The sequence below is a fragment of the Aulonocara stuartgranti genome, assembly GCF_965226115.1.
Source record: "Aulonocara stuartgranti genome assembly, chromosome: 7".
NCBI classification, from domain to species: Eukaryota; Metazoa; Chordata; class Actinopteri; order Cichliformes; family Cichlidae; genus Aulonocara; species Aulonocara stuartgranti.
Genome location: NC_138945.1, coordinates 20,220,409 through 20,236,762, shown reverse-complemented (window position 1 = coordinate 20,236,762; position 16,354 = coordinate 20,220,409). Strand labels below are relative to the sequence as shown.

Genomic DNA, 16,354 nt, shown 5'->3' with positions numbered 1-16,354 from the left:
TGGGGCAACAGGTACTTTGTCAAGTCCACTCCTTGTTCTTTTCTCTGGTGAGGATAAAGGAAAAGCTCACTGCAATCTTCAAGCGCCAGGAAGTTTGTCTCCCAGTGGCTCCATCAACAATATTGTAATTGATTTTAGTAATCAAGTAGCAAACTGCATCATCTAAAAATATCCTTGTTAACAATGAGGATATTTGAGGCTGATGACATGTCTTTATTTTTCTTTTTCCTCTTTTTTTGTTTTTGCTTTTTTACCACAAAAGTCCTTTGATGGGTGGAATCCGATATTACACTGTTTGTGTGGGAATTACCCCTGACAGCTTCCTGTATGTAAATGAAAAACGTTTTAGATGTCGGACAAACATTTTGGTAGTGCAGAGTTCACATCACTGAATTCTTTGGCAATGACTCCCACACAGATTTACAGTCTCCCAAGCCAGGGGTGCACGACACGTTTGTCAAATCGGTTATAGTGTGATCCAGTGTGTTTACATAACCGTGACAACGTATTCCTTCCACACAGACTGAATGCATTCACTTAAAAAATACAGTATACCACTCATCCTGTCAGATACAATCCAGCCCCACAGAGAGCTTAGCTGTTCAAAGTGTCTCTGGCTATACACAAAACAAATTCTCAGACAGTGTGGTGATGACGATACCAGACTAAAAGCACGCTGTATCTGTGGGAGGGTTGACTTCTGTGAGGCCATTTGAGGTTTTTCTCTTGGATCTGCGTGTTCTGCACCTTTCCAGAAGTTTCCCTCCAGCATCATTATGCCTGTATCGCTAATGTAATGTTTTAACCTCACAGCGTTGTGTGCAAGTGTTCAAGTGACAACAGCTGCTAGCCCTCACCAAAACTCAGTGCTCCCTAACATTTAAATGAGATATCAATCCAGCAGCTAGTAGCCACTAAAGCTGTCAGTGCTCCAAAAGGTTCACTCGTAACGATTTTGGTATTTTAACAAACTTAAATTGTTATCATGAACAACTTAAATGTGTTCGAAGTCTGCTTTATGCTGCCACGGCAATAAATAGGTTGAACAGAATGATTGTGGTTTCTTAACGACACCGGAGAACCTACATGAATATCATTTGGGAATGTTTACAGTTTTCTTTTGTGGCTTTGGACCCTTCTTTTAAAAAAACAAGTCGCATATTAAAGGATTCTTCTGGTCTTTTCCCATCCATTAGCACGTTCACTGCGTATCGCCTATGCTTTACACCCCTGCAGCAGCTTTTCAAAGCAAAACATAGCTTATTTTAGACTGTTTGATTCAAATTTCCCCACCCTGAGGGCAGCCAACAGTTTCCATTGGAGGAAGGCGTGGATATACCAGTGTTATCCTTTTGTTCTTTTTCTAGAAGAAGAATATTAATACATTCTTTGAAAAAAGCTTATATTACATTAAATCACACACTAATAATAAAACCTAAAAAAATAAAATGCTGGTATGTTTAAATCTGACTGTGTGACACCCCCCCCTTACTGCACCTCTGCTTTAGTGTCTAGCCTTTATGATTATCATGCCAGCTTACGTTACAAGCTCTGGGCTTCAAGGCCTGCTTGAGCCGCACTTCCTTCCTTCAGAAGTTGAAATTGATTCCCCTTACATAATGGTATATTTACAGCAGCCTTGGCAGAACACACAGACATAGCTCTTTATTTAGTTGGCATGAAATCAGAACAGAGACACTTGGCTCTTTGACAGTCCTGTGACCTCCCTGAACGGACTGACCCATTGCTTCCCTGCTTGTGCTCATGACAGCTCATTGAAACTCAACTCACTTTTTCTACCCAACAGCTGCAATTTCACTTGATTTCTTTTCATATCCTGTGACGACAGAGGTGAATGTGTATTCGCAGAATAACTTGATAATAACTTGTTTGATTTTTTTTTTTTTTTTTTTTAATGCAACTACACCTTAAAACATGACAACCTTGACTTCGACTATGCATATTCTTGTGGGTTCAACTAGACACGGTATCATGTTAGCCTTTGAAAAGTAAATAATACAGCGATTTTTGAGATGTGGCTGTTAGTCTCCTTTCTTTTTTCCTTCTTTTTGATGCCAGGGTTATCCACTTTCCTACAGGCGCCTGTAAAAGAGACAGTAGAGCCAAACAATCCTTGTCCCCTTTGACCTCCCCACTCCTATTCACTATGTTACTCATTCGGCATCAGATGGTAATGGATAGCCATAGAAACATCTATGGAGTCTGTGTTCTCTGCTAGACAAGGTCTTTAGGGATTCAGGCTAATGTTGTGATGTCTGTCTTCAGACTACATCTATTGACAGGCAAGGACCACCATGTCACCAGGGTGAGAATTAGCCGTCGATACCTTGCTGTGGTGGTGATGGGGGTGGGGGGTGGTGAAACGGGACACCCATTAGAAATACGTGGGAAGATATAACTGCAGAGAGGGGAGCTGTATCACCAGCAGCGTGGCAGACTTGTAATAAGAGTATAGCTGTTTTGAAAATACTTTGAAGGACGATTTAACGTTTTAAAAACACAGACAGAAAATATATAACCTTATTATAATGTAAGTTTAGGAATTATTTTTGATTGTATAAAATGTCACAAGAAATGAAAAAGGTTAGCCTAAGCTCCTCAGGTGACCTTTTTGAGTCGATGATCTATATGTTCAGAAAAAAGTAGCAAATCCTCACATTTGAGAAGATTTAAGCATGCGCTGACCTTTGCCATTTTTGCTGATGATGACTCATTTTGCAAATACATTTATGTTGTTATCTTAAAAGAGGATGACTCTTAGTTTAAGCATAAAACCAAGATAGAGAGACAGCCAAAAGCTAGTGTATATTTTTTTCTCATTTAGTAAATCAGCCATGCAAACTAAGGCAAATTAAACAGCTTAATCTCCAGCATACTTTGTAGCCGAGTGTTCATTCAACCTTCTGCTGATGTTTTTCCACTAGTACACCAAAGATTTAAGGTTTTTAGTTTTGATAAATCAATTGCATCGACTGATATAAAGTGGAGTAAAAAAGCAGAAGTTTTAGTCTCGTACACAAACTCTAAATGTTGTTTATGTTGTCATTAATGCCTGATTGCACATTTGAAAGGTCAATATGATTACATCATTATAGTCTTAATGTTAAAAAAGCATTGTGGTGGGAATGGGAGATTCCATGTTTGCACATGGGGGTCATGCACTCTGGAGAACCCTGGCCTCTGTTAAGCCTAAGCCTTCAGAGAGCTCTACCTATTGTTCCCATTACAGTGCTCTGCAGAAGTTTGTGGATGTGTGTGTGTGTGTGTGTGTGCTCACCAACCTCCCCCTGCTTTTCCAAATCCCCCCTTCCCACCCCCTCCCTCCCATTTCTCTTTCACACCCTCTCAGCTGTGCTCACTCACTCATTCTGAGCCGGGCCAAAAACTGGCAGAGCAGCTCCTCCAGTCAGAAACTCCCGTCCTCACATTGACTCAGACAGCCAGGACTTTGTAACTCATTCAGGACGCCTCTTTATTCCCCCCCTCCTCCAACCCTGGGTTTGCCGGAGATAACGAACGAGGGATGGAGGTGGTTCATCAGTCGATTCATAGCTTACCCCTGTATGGATTAACTAATTTATTGTCATCCCATCAAGGTAACAGTAATGAGTTTATTATTTGAGCCTTTTGAAAGCTTTTCTATGCACAGCCTCTGTCCTGCTACTGCTTAAGTATTTCCTTAACTTGTTTACTACAGGCTTCTTTGTTACAGCTGCATGTTTAGACCATCTGGAGATGATATTACTCATGAGTGAAATGGACCCTGTAGATAAGGGTACCAACAGTCATAAACAAAAGATGAAAAAGAAAATGGGAGCAGTGGTTTTTTTTCTTTTTGTTTCCGCTCTTAATACTCATCATTCCGTATGAATGGACAATTCGCTTTGCCGTGTAGCGTAGCTCGCCAGCCAGTGACCGACTTCCTGTGATGTTAGAGTCATTTATGATGACCTCGGAGAAGACTATCATTAGACCTATTATTGAATCTCAACTTGCCCCTGCTTGCACACAAACAAGACGACTGCAGAAGACAAAAGAGAGGAGACGCTGATGTGCTCCTTTTAATCTCAACATGGACACACACAGGCTGGGAGAACTATGACACATATTTTTGTCATTTATCACTAAACAAGGTAGTTACAGTGTCTGCATTGTTTTCTCTGCCAGCAGCAGCTGCTTCCTCCACTTGGCAAGATGTGCAGTCAGGGTCTGGAAGAGCTTAACATTTCACAACAAGTCTGCAGACAAAAATCTATCCCATGTTTGTGTGTACGGAATATTTAGCTCATTTTGGCCCCTTTTTTAACACCTACTGTGCTCCCTTTGCCTTAATTTTTTTTTCTATGTGGTTATACCGCAGGACTGAGGTTTGCAATTATCAATTCAATGGACTAAAACTGCTTTGAAGATATGGAAATGTCATACTGTTAAGGTTTGCGTTCTATACTTTAGAACCACATTACATTAATATTTTAGCATTTTTAATAATAAGTATCTTATTTTTCGACATATGTGCAAGAAAACCGATATGCTGTTTTCAGATCTTTTCTCCACATGTGAGGCTACAACTGCTAGGTAGCTTTTTAGCTTTGCACAAAGCCTGGAGGCGGGGAAACAGATGGGCTGTCTGAAGGTATTTAGGGGGAAAAAAACTCATTTTGACAAATCTGCCTGCCAACAACTCAAAAGCATATAAACTTTAAATCAAGTTGTGTTTTTACATGAGTTTATGTGCCAGACAAAATCATTCTGCTAAGCTAGCGGTCATCATATTTGATGTAAAATATATTTATATGAGAAAGATGTCAATCTTATAGTAACTGGAACTTTCCGAAATATATAACTGAAGCCAAAAGACAGGCTTTTCACATCCACTTATATTATATGTTTACTATTCATGTAACCTATCATAATACTTGATGTAACTACAGGGTGTGAGTATCCTGGGCCATTCATGCCTGGTAACATATTACTGTTTATCGGCACAAAACATAACCATATATTGTATGGTCTTTATCCACACTGTGGCGCTCTACATAGATGCACTCCACTGTGGCTCCTAGAGGGCTCAGTGAAGACATGCAAGTCAAAGTGAAGTGCACGGGGGATCCAGGTATTTGTGAGCAATTACAGCACAGTGGGATCCTTTGTTGTCTCCCACCTGTTTTGAGCCATTAGTTAAAGACTATGTGCAGCTGGTTTGGCCACTTATTAAAGCCAGTGGTTACAGCTGGAATGAACAGTTGTTAGCCGTTTGCACTGAGCCCATCTAAGATGGCCTGCCATTCACATGTAAAGGTAACTGAACCTGATCCCAGGTTGTCAGTGAGAGGCTATAGTTTTGTTTGCAGATGTGCTCTCAAGTTGTTAATGTAGTTTATGCACAGCTGCAAGAAAAGTTTGTGATCCGTTTGGATTTTTTTTGTCCAACTCATATGGACGAACAGTCTGACTGAACTGAAAATCCACTGAAAGTTGTCTATGTTATTGCAGAACAGTGTGTGAAGTTTAAAGGAGCTGCAGCGCTCCCTACCAGAGTTGTGTGCTGGAGCTGACTGTGTTATTATCCCATCTCTGTGACATTATACAGATCCTAGAGGAGGAAAAAAAGCATCTGAAACTGAATGTTTAAAGTAGTCTGAAGCTTTACCATTGTCCTCACAGAGGGCACATGTATACAGTCTGCATATATTCTCACCAGTATTATAGGTCAAGATGTTGAACATGAAGACAAAACTTGCTCCACCAGGCTTTATATTTGAGGTTTTGGTGTGTGTGCAATACCATACTTATTTAAACACAGTGTTTCACATTCTGTCAGAAAGTTGAACATTTGCCTCATCTGTTCACAGAACGCTGTTCTCAAAAGAAAAGGAGTTTATTGCAAAGCTGTCTGGTTGCCAATTCTCCTTGCAGCTGCATGCAGTTCAGTTTAGCTGTGTCTTTCCTGTGTTTGTTGCTGTATCAGGTTTTGGGGTTGATTGTATTAATCCTCTGTCTGGTAATGCTGATCTTGAAGTAGCAGATGAAAGCCTAAACTAACTTTTGGTACGTGCTCCACTGCAGAGAATATCACCAGTAGAGTTACTGCTAAAACATGAAAAATATGGTGTTTTCCCTTCTCCTTAACGTTTCTTCTATGAAGTCTCAGTGTGAACAGGGAATCTTAATGTCTATGTCTCACTGAATGGAAGCTGCTTCTGAAGTAAAGGTCTGAAAGCTGAGGTTTTCTTTCTTTTTTCTTTTTTTTTGTAAAACTTTGGAGCAGTTTGCCAAAGCATGGCAAATCAGGCAAATTGTGAAAGCTGCCACGGTTGTCTCTTCAGGTAAAGTCGTGTTATACATGAAGACCGTCTCTGCATATGAACACCTACTGAGGTTGATCTCATTTATAAAGTCATAAAAGTGTTTCTGTTTTTTTAACATAGTATCAGCCCAAGAATTGTATGAGAGAAATACTTTGTCCGTAAAAGAATCAGTCAAAAATTATCTTAATTTATTATAGTCAGAATTTAACCGGTGGCTCATGATTTGTGAGCTAAATGTTAATTTCTTTCTGAAGTTAATATTATTAATTATTTACCACCATTTCCATGCCACTGAAAGTAGATAAGAATAGTTTTAGGGCATAAATCAGTGATTGACCTTTGCATGCTGGGAGACGATGGGATTATCTGAATGCTCTGTGCTTCTAAATAGTAAGATTCTCCAAACACTTACCACTTGAGCCCTAAATAGTTTATATTCTCCATGTGCTAAGTGAGTGTGACATCTCACCCAACCTTATAAACTGAGGCCAACTTAGGCCGCTATGGAAGAAAGCGGATCATCAACAGGAAATGACAGGAGGAAGAGCAGTGTGCTGTAATGCCCATGGTATGCTGTTTAATCCTGTTGCACGCTTGTTTAACGGCTTCACAACTGTTGTTTCCGAGAGGAAATGCTCTGTCTGTCCATGCAAGTAATGGAAGGCTGATTGATTTTAAATGTGGACAGAGGAACTCAAAGGGACACCAGGGAATTGCAGTTACTTTGCATGACAATTAACGCAAACAATGCTGGCAGGGTGGAGATGCCTCTGAGTCAGAAACCTTTCTGGCCAGTGGGAGTGATTGGTGTAACTGTGGGTAATGACTCAAAGCAGTGGTTAAGAATAATCACATGCTCAGGTTGAGAAATATGTCAGGTTGACCTTGTTGAGGCAGTTTGTATAAAGCGTTACGCATGCGTCATTTCCTTGATGCTACAGCCTAATTAATTATTGCTGTTACACTGGACCTGCTGCTGCATAGTAAACCGATTCATCATTTGTGCTTTAATGTGCATATATGGATTCATTTTAGTTTCTTAAGATTGGGTTCTCTTTTTGAAATATGCAGTGTAAAGTTATACGAATCAAATCAGCTTGTAATACAAGGCAAAAAAACCCAACTTTTTTTTTCTTTGCCTTGTTCAAAGGTCGTGTACCACATGAAAAGACTAAAATTAAGAAGATTTAATTGTTAACTAGTATGCATTATAGGCAGCTTATAAAAGAAATACATCAGTGAACTACACTCATAGACTGGATGTCTAGTCATCTTAGGTATCACAAGCAAGGGGTTGAAGTGCCTGCTCATACAGTAGTCACTTCTTTAGTATTGATTTTACTCCATAGTGAACTAAATTTACAAAATGTACCTGATGCTAAACGCTAAAACTAGCGATTCAGATCAAAACTTCATCAGCTCATTACCAGTTGGGTGATTTTCTTATTCGCCTTTATATAATCCTACTTGTTTTTGGATCCATTGCCCCCTGCAGGCCATTAGAAAGAATGCATCTGTAGGCACTGTGGCTTAGTGTTTCACAAATAACTCTGCACAGTAAGTCGTCTTGATGCATGCTCAATCATACAGGTCTTCTGTTCATCTGGATGTAGCGTTTTCACTGGGAGAAATGTTTCGTCACTCATCCAAGTGACTTGTTCAGTCTCAGCTGACTGCAGGTTTCCCCAAACAGTACATTTGCACAGTGACTGAAACTAGCCCGCTGAATGAACACTGGGCTTTGAGGTGAGTTCCTTGATCATTAATATGCAAATTGTCATAACTATTGATCACCAACCACTGATCAAAGCCCATTGATCAATGGCCATGAGAACCATTCACAGAGAGTTGGGGAATGGCTGCAGTATTCGCATCTGTATTGTCTGCTTTAAGTTTAAAATGATATCATTCAAATCAATTCAATTCAATTTTATTTATACACTACCAATTCACAACAGTCGTCTCAAGGTGTTTGAGGTGACTGTGATACAAGAGTAAAAACGAATGTAAGGCTGTTACACAGTTACAAAATATCCCATTTGTTTCTTTAGTGTTATATTTGAGGGTATAATATATTAACAATGCTTTGACCTTGATATGTCACCACATAATTACACAAATAAAATGCATTCCATTTACAATGTTCTTCAATTTGCTGCTTAGGTCTGCTTTACATTTTAAATTATATCATATTAATGTCAAAATGTAACACTGATAGTCAACTGCAACAAAAATTTGAATAATGTGCATTTATTTCTAAAAATGTTTGATTTTATAGCATAATTTATTAACAATCCTTCAACTTTGATATGTTACCTCATAGTTGCAAAAATAAAATACATTGTATTTGTGTTGTTGTTTAATTGGTTGCTTATGTCTGCTTTACATCTAATATTATACAAACTAGCCTCTGCCACTTTTTCAACTTCTTCATTTCATATTTACACGGTGACAAGATTCCACGGCATATACAGAAAACATTTGGTGAGCGTTAAGTTACTATGTTGAATGTGACACGTGAAATAAATGTAAATGGAGAATGTAACATTGGATATATGACGTTAAAAATGAATTGAAATTGTAGTGAGCCATTTGGAATGACCTATGCCTTCAGCAGGAACAAGTGAGTTCAGTACTGACAACAGGGGAAGTTGGACCATAAGGAGTAAATCATTCGCCCTGGAACCCGAAACGGCTTTGCACGGCCCTGGTCGCCACAGTCTCACACGGTGTGTCGGAAACAGTAGGCACACTCAAACCCATCGATGTGGCGCTCTCACCCGCTCTTTGAATTAAAGCTAATATTTATCCCCCGCTTTCTCGAGTTTGCTACACGGAGGACTCCGTGCTGGATTAAAAGCGGAGGCGCGGTCTCGCAAGCGAGAAGTGTTTTGGAGCGACGGAGCTTTTACGCCGGTGGCCAAAGAAACACTCCCATGTGCGAGCACGAGTGAGCGCCTCGGTTACCGGTTAGTCACCGTTTTGGTTCTGTTTTCGTTGACAAACAGCCTCACTGAATGACTGACCGACTGCGTGTCGCAGGTCGAGGGAAGGTAAAATGACGCTGCGGTTGTGATTTGTGCGGTTGGGAGGTGAGCTAAAGCTGCCGCTTTGTTTTTGTTTTCCTCGTGAATGGCCACGTTCAAACATTTACTGGAACGACCGAATAAGTTTTCTGCACGCATAAACACAAACGTCAAGTGTCTTCAAAGGTAAATATGTGGGCGTGGCAAGGTTAATGAATCGTATCCGCTTCGCGCAAAGTGTAATTAATTAATGGGAACTCTGCGAACGATCAATAGCGGGTCGTGACTAATCACTGGATTAGGAAAGCGAGAGAGCGCATTAGACTACTGTGAGAATGACTCTTAGTTTCTGGATACCGATCGAAAAATGGATCAAAACTTAAACGACTTTAATGTGAGAGCCGAATTGCAAACCTTTGCAAGCATTGATCAGGAACTTTTACTCTAACGGTGATTAACGGATGCTTAGATTGATTATCAATAGGTTAAACAGCTACACGTACTGCTGTAATGATATTTAGGAACCATATGAACATTAGCAACCCGCCAGATCTTTTATTTTATTAATAAAATGGTTTAAAGAGTGGCTTCAAACATAACTACTTTTATGATTTTTATATAGAATCTAATAGTTGCTAACTAAAGGTAGCCCCCTATTGGATTAGTTTGTGTTTTATGGAACATGTAACCTTAATTGTCATCCTTGACTGTTAATGATGAGGTAAATTTAATTTAACTTAATGATTGAGGTGTCTTCAAAGTCTGAATACTGTCAAATTTGGCCAAATGTATTTGCTGTATTGTATTTTTTGCTTGTAAAACATTGCTGGGTATTTTAGTTAGATTTTTGTGTAATCTTTACTGTATAAAAAGGTCAAAATTGTAGCAACTTGGTGAAGTCTACCAGCCAAAACACATACGTTTCAAGTGTTCCTGGAGTTTGGGCCTCTTCCAATTTTTTTCCTCTTCTCCATGCAAATTGGAAGTGATGAAGTTGTGCCAGGAACCTCTACTCTGCTTATTTCAACTGTATCAAACTGATTAGCACAGTTGGGGAGTGCTGGTAATGTACCCGTAACCTTGAGGTCATGCAAAAGTACAGCAAATGTATTGTCCTTAGCTAGGAAGACAAATGTCCTTTTTTTACCTATTCTTCAGGACACAGAGAACCCCACCCCACTAAATTGATACATGCTGACACATGCTGTGATGTCTGTGCTGTTAGTCATGGGATTTTGAGAAGCCTACAGGTAACAGAAGGCGCTTTTAAATTTACACACTTCGTAACGCGATACTAGCCTTGCATTTTTAACTATTGCACCAAACTGACAGCTCAGGTGTTGAAAGCACTATTTATGCAACATTCACATTAAACACATGCATGACTCTCTGTGTGAGCCAGCAAACAGTTTAGGCATCTCTTTTTATCTCTTTCTTTGTATCACTTCATTAGGAGTAAACCTTGCCGCCCCCCCCCCTGCTGACCTGTCATGTTGTGTTCTAGTCTATTAATAGTTTTCATATGCAACATGCAGATTTCATCCATCTGATGCGATCACTGTGGCAGGATCCCTGGTGGTCAGAGTCATAAATAATTAAACTGCTAGTCTGACGCCTCATTTGTCTTCTTAAGAGCTCGTCTCTTCTGCAGCAGGCCCGCTGCATCCCTGTGAAATGCAGCAAGTTGTTTTGTTTATCTCGATGAAGCTGATGTAAAGGCTCTGTTGTCATAGTGATCACTGCAGCCAGATTGGTTATGTGAAACGGGTACAGTCTCCACTTCAGTCTGTCTGGTATGACATGACAGGAGAGTGCTTGTGGCCATTATCCACAGGTTAAATCAAGATACAGAGCCTGCCTCTAATGGAACATGCTGAGAGACAAGCATTTGCCTTTGACTGTGTGGTGCGCGTGTTTCAGAAGACGTATAGTTGTGAAATGGAGTTCAAGTAATTTATGTCAAACAAAGACATTTAATGGCAACCTTGGTTACCAGAAGGTCTTATCTTGTCATTAGTCTCTGTCCTTTCAGAAATGTGTTTTGCAGCCAGCTGGTGATTTCTTGTCGTGCTGAAAAACGTTATTCTCGATTCATGTTATTTTAGTTCTTGCTGGAGAGCGTGCAGTTTTGGATCTTGCATCATTTAAATTTTTCCTCCCATTTATTTATACAGGTGGAGAAAGAGAGCGGATGACAGCCAACCATGAGACCTACCTTCTTATGGCCAGCACCCAGAATGACATGGAAGACTGGGTGAAGACAATCCGAAGAGTCATCTGGGCGCCTTTTGGTGGAGGTTAGTACATACTATTTTGGTTTCCAACAGTTGTGAAACGAAGACGTTGAAGATGTTTTGTCTCCAGTAAATCCAGCCCACATCTTCTCTTCACAGCATTGTGCTCTAGCCCCTACCTGAACGTATAAACTCACTCTGTGTTTGGTCAGCAAAACCCATTTTGGACAAGTAAAAGTCTTAATATATGAATATATTTATACAATGTGCATACCTGTGGAACGTGCATTCAAAGTTTACCTGCTTTATTGTCATTTGAATTATATCAGAAGTAACAAACGATTGTGATGCAAAAACACAGATGAATATATTTATACAATGTAGATATAGTTGAGATGACCTGCTGAATCTCGCACTGAAGATCAGAATGGAGGAGAAAAGAGATTTAAGTGACTTTGAAAGTGGAATGGTTATTAATGCCAGACAGACTGGTCTCAGTATTTCAGAAACCATTGATTTACTGGGATTTTCCCACATAGTTGTCTCTAGGGTTTACAGAGAATGGTCTGAAAAACTGAAACTACCCCAGATTCTCTGGGTAAAAATGAATTGTTGATACCGCAGAAGACAATACCAGACTACTTCAAGTTCATAGGAAAGCAAAGTAATTAAAATAACTACTAGTTGCATATTTTGGATATGCTCTTCTGCATGTCCAAGATATGTACATCTGAACACACAGCGTATTAGTGGTAACATTTATTTGAATTATTCTGTTTTTAACTGTTTGAATGTGTAGACATCAGCAAGACAACCTGCAGAAGTTCAAACACAGCTGTAGAAGGGGGACGAAAGGTGATTTAAGCGACGTTGAATGTGCCATGGTCAGTGTTGGTCAAGTTACTTGAAAAAAGTAATCAGTAACTAATTACTGATTACTTCCCCCAAAAAGTAATCCCGTTACTTTACTGATTACTTATTTTCAAAAGTAATTAATTAGTTACTTAGTTACTTTTTAAAAACACGATTTACAACCTGAAGAGGTGATAAAGCGATAGATCTTTCAGCCCAATTCTACTTTTTCTGCATAATCCATCATACAAAATGTAATCAAATGGAAAAGTCTCTTTTTTTTTAACTTGTTTTATCAGTTTTAATCTTTTAACTTTATGCATCAAGCAAAAAAATGTAATTATATGCAACATTCTCTGACTTGAATAAATTAGTTTAAGATTTAAACCTATTTTCTGCACATTCCAGCACATAAAATAAAATATTTTTAGTGTTTACACTCACTCTGTTTTACTTGCATCAAATAGATGCAAGTAAAACACAGCAGAAAATAAATAAAGTCAAAGACTAGCGGTCCTGTTGCTCTATTTTCACCGTAAAGCAGGACTGGGGGTAGGCGGAAGTTTACCCTGGTGCAGGTGTGCCGCGGTCAGTTGAAGAATCCACGAGTTTCTCTGTGAGTTTCCCATTATGTCGTTGCGCTCTCGGTGCTTGCTTGGAAGTTTAGGGATTTTTTTCGCTGTAAAAAGAAGTTTTCTTCCCACGCACGATGGACGCTAATGTTTTTGTCACTTTTTACGGAATCAAACTCAAAGTAAGGTCAGTACTTCCACGCTTTAAACGCTGCACGCTCATACTCTCTCCCACAATCGATATGTGGTCCATTGTTGATCTGCACACAGCTGTTGTCACTAACGGCGCACTCGCTTACGTCACTGTCATGAGACATTCTCGCAAAAAATCACGGTTTTAGTAACGCAGTAACGCAGCGTTCCTACGGGAAAGTAACGGTAATCTAATTACCGTTTTTGCAATAGTAATCCCTTACTTTACTCGTTACTTGAAAAAAGTAATCAGATTGCAGTAACGCGCCCATCTCTGGCCATGGTTGTTGTCCAACACAACCGTCCTTATGGTTTACAGAGAAAAAGAGTAAACCTCAAGTGAGCGACAGTTCTCTGGCAGGAAGTGTCATGTTTGTTCTAGAGGTCAGAGGAGAACGACCAGTCTGCTGAACAGTGATGCAAAAGAGCATTTCTAAATGGACAACACATTGAACTTGAAGCACATGAACTGTAGCAGCAAAAGACCACACTGACTGCCACTCCTTCCAGCTGAGAACAGGAAACACCTACTCTTTAAAATAGGAAAACAGAAGATTTAAAAAAACAATAAAGCATTTCCTCATCAGATGAGTCTTGATTTCTGCAACATGCAGAATTTGGTGTAAACAGCATGAAAGCATAGATTACTTGTATCAAATGATCAGGCTGCTGGTGGTGATGCAATGGTGTCGGGTATTTTCTGGGACACTTGGACACCATGTCCATCCCTTCATCATCACTGTGTACCCTACTGATGGAAGCTTCCATTAGAAAGACATGCTATTTTACAAAGCTCAAATAATCTCAAAGTGGCTTCTTGAACTCGGAGTGAGTTCACTGTAACGAAATAGCCTCCACAGTCAGCAGATCTTAAATCCATCACCTCTGGCATGTGGTGGAACGGGACAAATCTGCAGCAACTGTGTAATGTGGATGTTTCAAGCAGCAGTCTATGGCACAAAGAGCTGGTAAAGTCCACTGAGTATAAAATAAGAGTGTGCTGGCATTTAAAACCTTTTTTTCCCCTTGTGGCATCATGGCATGTGTTCCGGGTGGCATTATCACAGTACTTGGCCATTACTTGACATAATAATGTTTTCAGTGTCTTTTGAAGTATCAAATCCAAGTCTGTGCTTCTTGAATCTCCACATAGCATTTTTGTTTTTCATTTCTACCCAGCCTGGTCATGTCATGTAATAAAGGAACACAAATGCATTCTATAGCGGTTACATGTGTCAAGTGAGCTGAAATCTAATCATAAAATAAGCTGTGAGTCATCGCTCAAGTGCATGATGCTGTAATTGTTCTCATGAAGTTGTTCCTGACTTTGGAATTAGCGTGCTGATTACCGAGCCTCCCGCTGCGCCGCCGTGGTTTCGTTATCCACCGCCTTGGCAGACACCGGCCTACTTTGTGTAAGAACAGGGCACAAGTGCAGCATTTGTAACTGGACAGCCAGTTCAGGCAGCTCTCAGTAACAAAATGAATAGAGGAGGCAGAGCTGGCCCCTCTGTTTTCAGTGCAGGCAGCTTGATGTCTATTGCAGCTGACTGCTCTTCAAAAGGATGAGCCATTCGTCAAAGATACCACACGAAAGGTGGCTCCATGCTGGACCAGAGCCAGGCTGTCTTTGTCTCTGTCATGCACACATATACAGAGCCCAGACACATGCGCGCACACACCACACACACATATTCCAGCTTTTCACATTTTGCAGTAGCAGCAGAAGCTAGCTGAGCACGGATTGGCTGACGAGTGATCCTGAAGTGTGGTGAAACTCTGTTCAGTAAGTGACAGGAAGGCGGCTGCCAGAATGAATGAGCCCCCCTTGAAACCTTTACCGTCATGCTGTGATGCCACTCGCTGCGATGTGGCATTAACCGCAACAAACACTTAAGCAGGAAAGAGTGTGAGATGTGCAGCTGCGGCTTTTCCGTCTGGATCTTTGGAGATCTGTGTCATGGTAAATGTCAGTTGTCTTTTCGTAGTTTGGGGAAGTGTTTGAATTTGAAAAGAGCTTCTTTTAATATTTTCAAAATGCCTCATTTCCAAGCCATGTTCCCTGTGGTAAATGTCAGCTATTCCAGACTGCTGTGCCATTTCTGTCCAGTTTTGTCTGATCCCTGTGCCGCACTGACTTTCAGTAATAGTGGTGGTCATAACAATTTTCATCTATTAATTCAGCTCCTCACCTCCTGCGCACTTGTGCACTTTCAGCTTCAATGTGGCTTCCAAAACTGTCATAACTTACAGTAAAAAAAATTGCTTTTAAATGTGACCCCACAGATAAGCAGCACACAGTTAAGTACATTTATCTGTCTTCTGGCTTTGGATTGCAGTGTCCTCTTCTAAACTTCCTTTGATCTCAACTCCATAAAAGCTGGAGAAAGTTTGTTTTTAAATGTCAGTCGGGATGTGAGATCAGCCATCATTTGCCTTTATATTATGCTTCTGAGCTTTAAGTAGTATTTATAGACTATCAGTAGGAGGGAACAAATGTTTTTAACCATATTGTGTCTAATTAAGTGGCAAATTTTAAATTATGTTCATTCTTCTAATCATAAATACAGATCACACTCCGAGAGTAGTTGTCCTAACTGTTAATTTCATCCATACCAAATCTCTGAATCATCGTTACGTTTTAAACCATCTTAATAACGAAAGCATTACCCAAGTCCTGCCACGGCACACCGAGCGATGGTAAAACAAACAGAGCTGCATCAGCATGTTTCTGTCTGGAGGCGTATTGTTGAATCTAAACTTTATTTCCTTAACGACAATCCAGACCGGCCTCGTCAGTTTTGTAAATTGGCAGTTCATTAAATGCAAATGTTTTACACGTTTGCATGTTTTACCTTTACACTAAAGGTCAGAGAAGCAATTCGAGGTTTTTTATGTGGATTATCATGAAATGTCTTATTGGTTTGTATTTGATAAAACAGGTTGTATGTTGTCCATGAACTAAAATCACTTTTATACTTGTGTGTGTGAGTGAGAGAGAGAGATTCTGTGCAACTGGCAGATACTAAGATTTTTTGCAGAGATGTCACTCATGTGCACGCTTTGGTCTTGTGGTTTGTCCTGTATCCAGCACTATTGGGAGCGCCAAATATTCATATAACACTTGCTCACACTCTGCATAAGCTGGT

At 40.0% G+C, this 16,354-nt stretch overlaps 1 protein-coding gene across 10 annotated transcripts in view; it reads left to right on the top strand.

Moving 5' to 3' along the window:
• The window catches only part of arhgap24 (Rho GTPase activating protein 24), an 84,093-nt gene that overhangs the window by 52,948 nt on the left and 14,791 nt on the right, over positions 1-16,354 (top strand). For 3 of the 10 annotated variants that reach the window (XM_082541537.1, XM_082541540.1, XM_082541538.1), the window contains one exon: positions 11,530-11,652. In XM_082541537.1, the coding sequence (XP_082397663.1) occupies positions 11,530-11,652 (123 nt within the window). The other 7 variants (XM_082541542.1, XM_082541543.1, XM_082541539.1 and 4 more) reach the window with 7 other exon arrangements.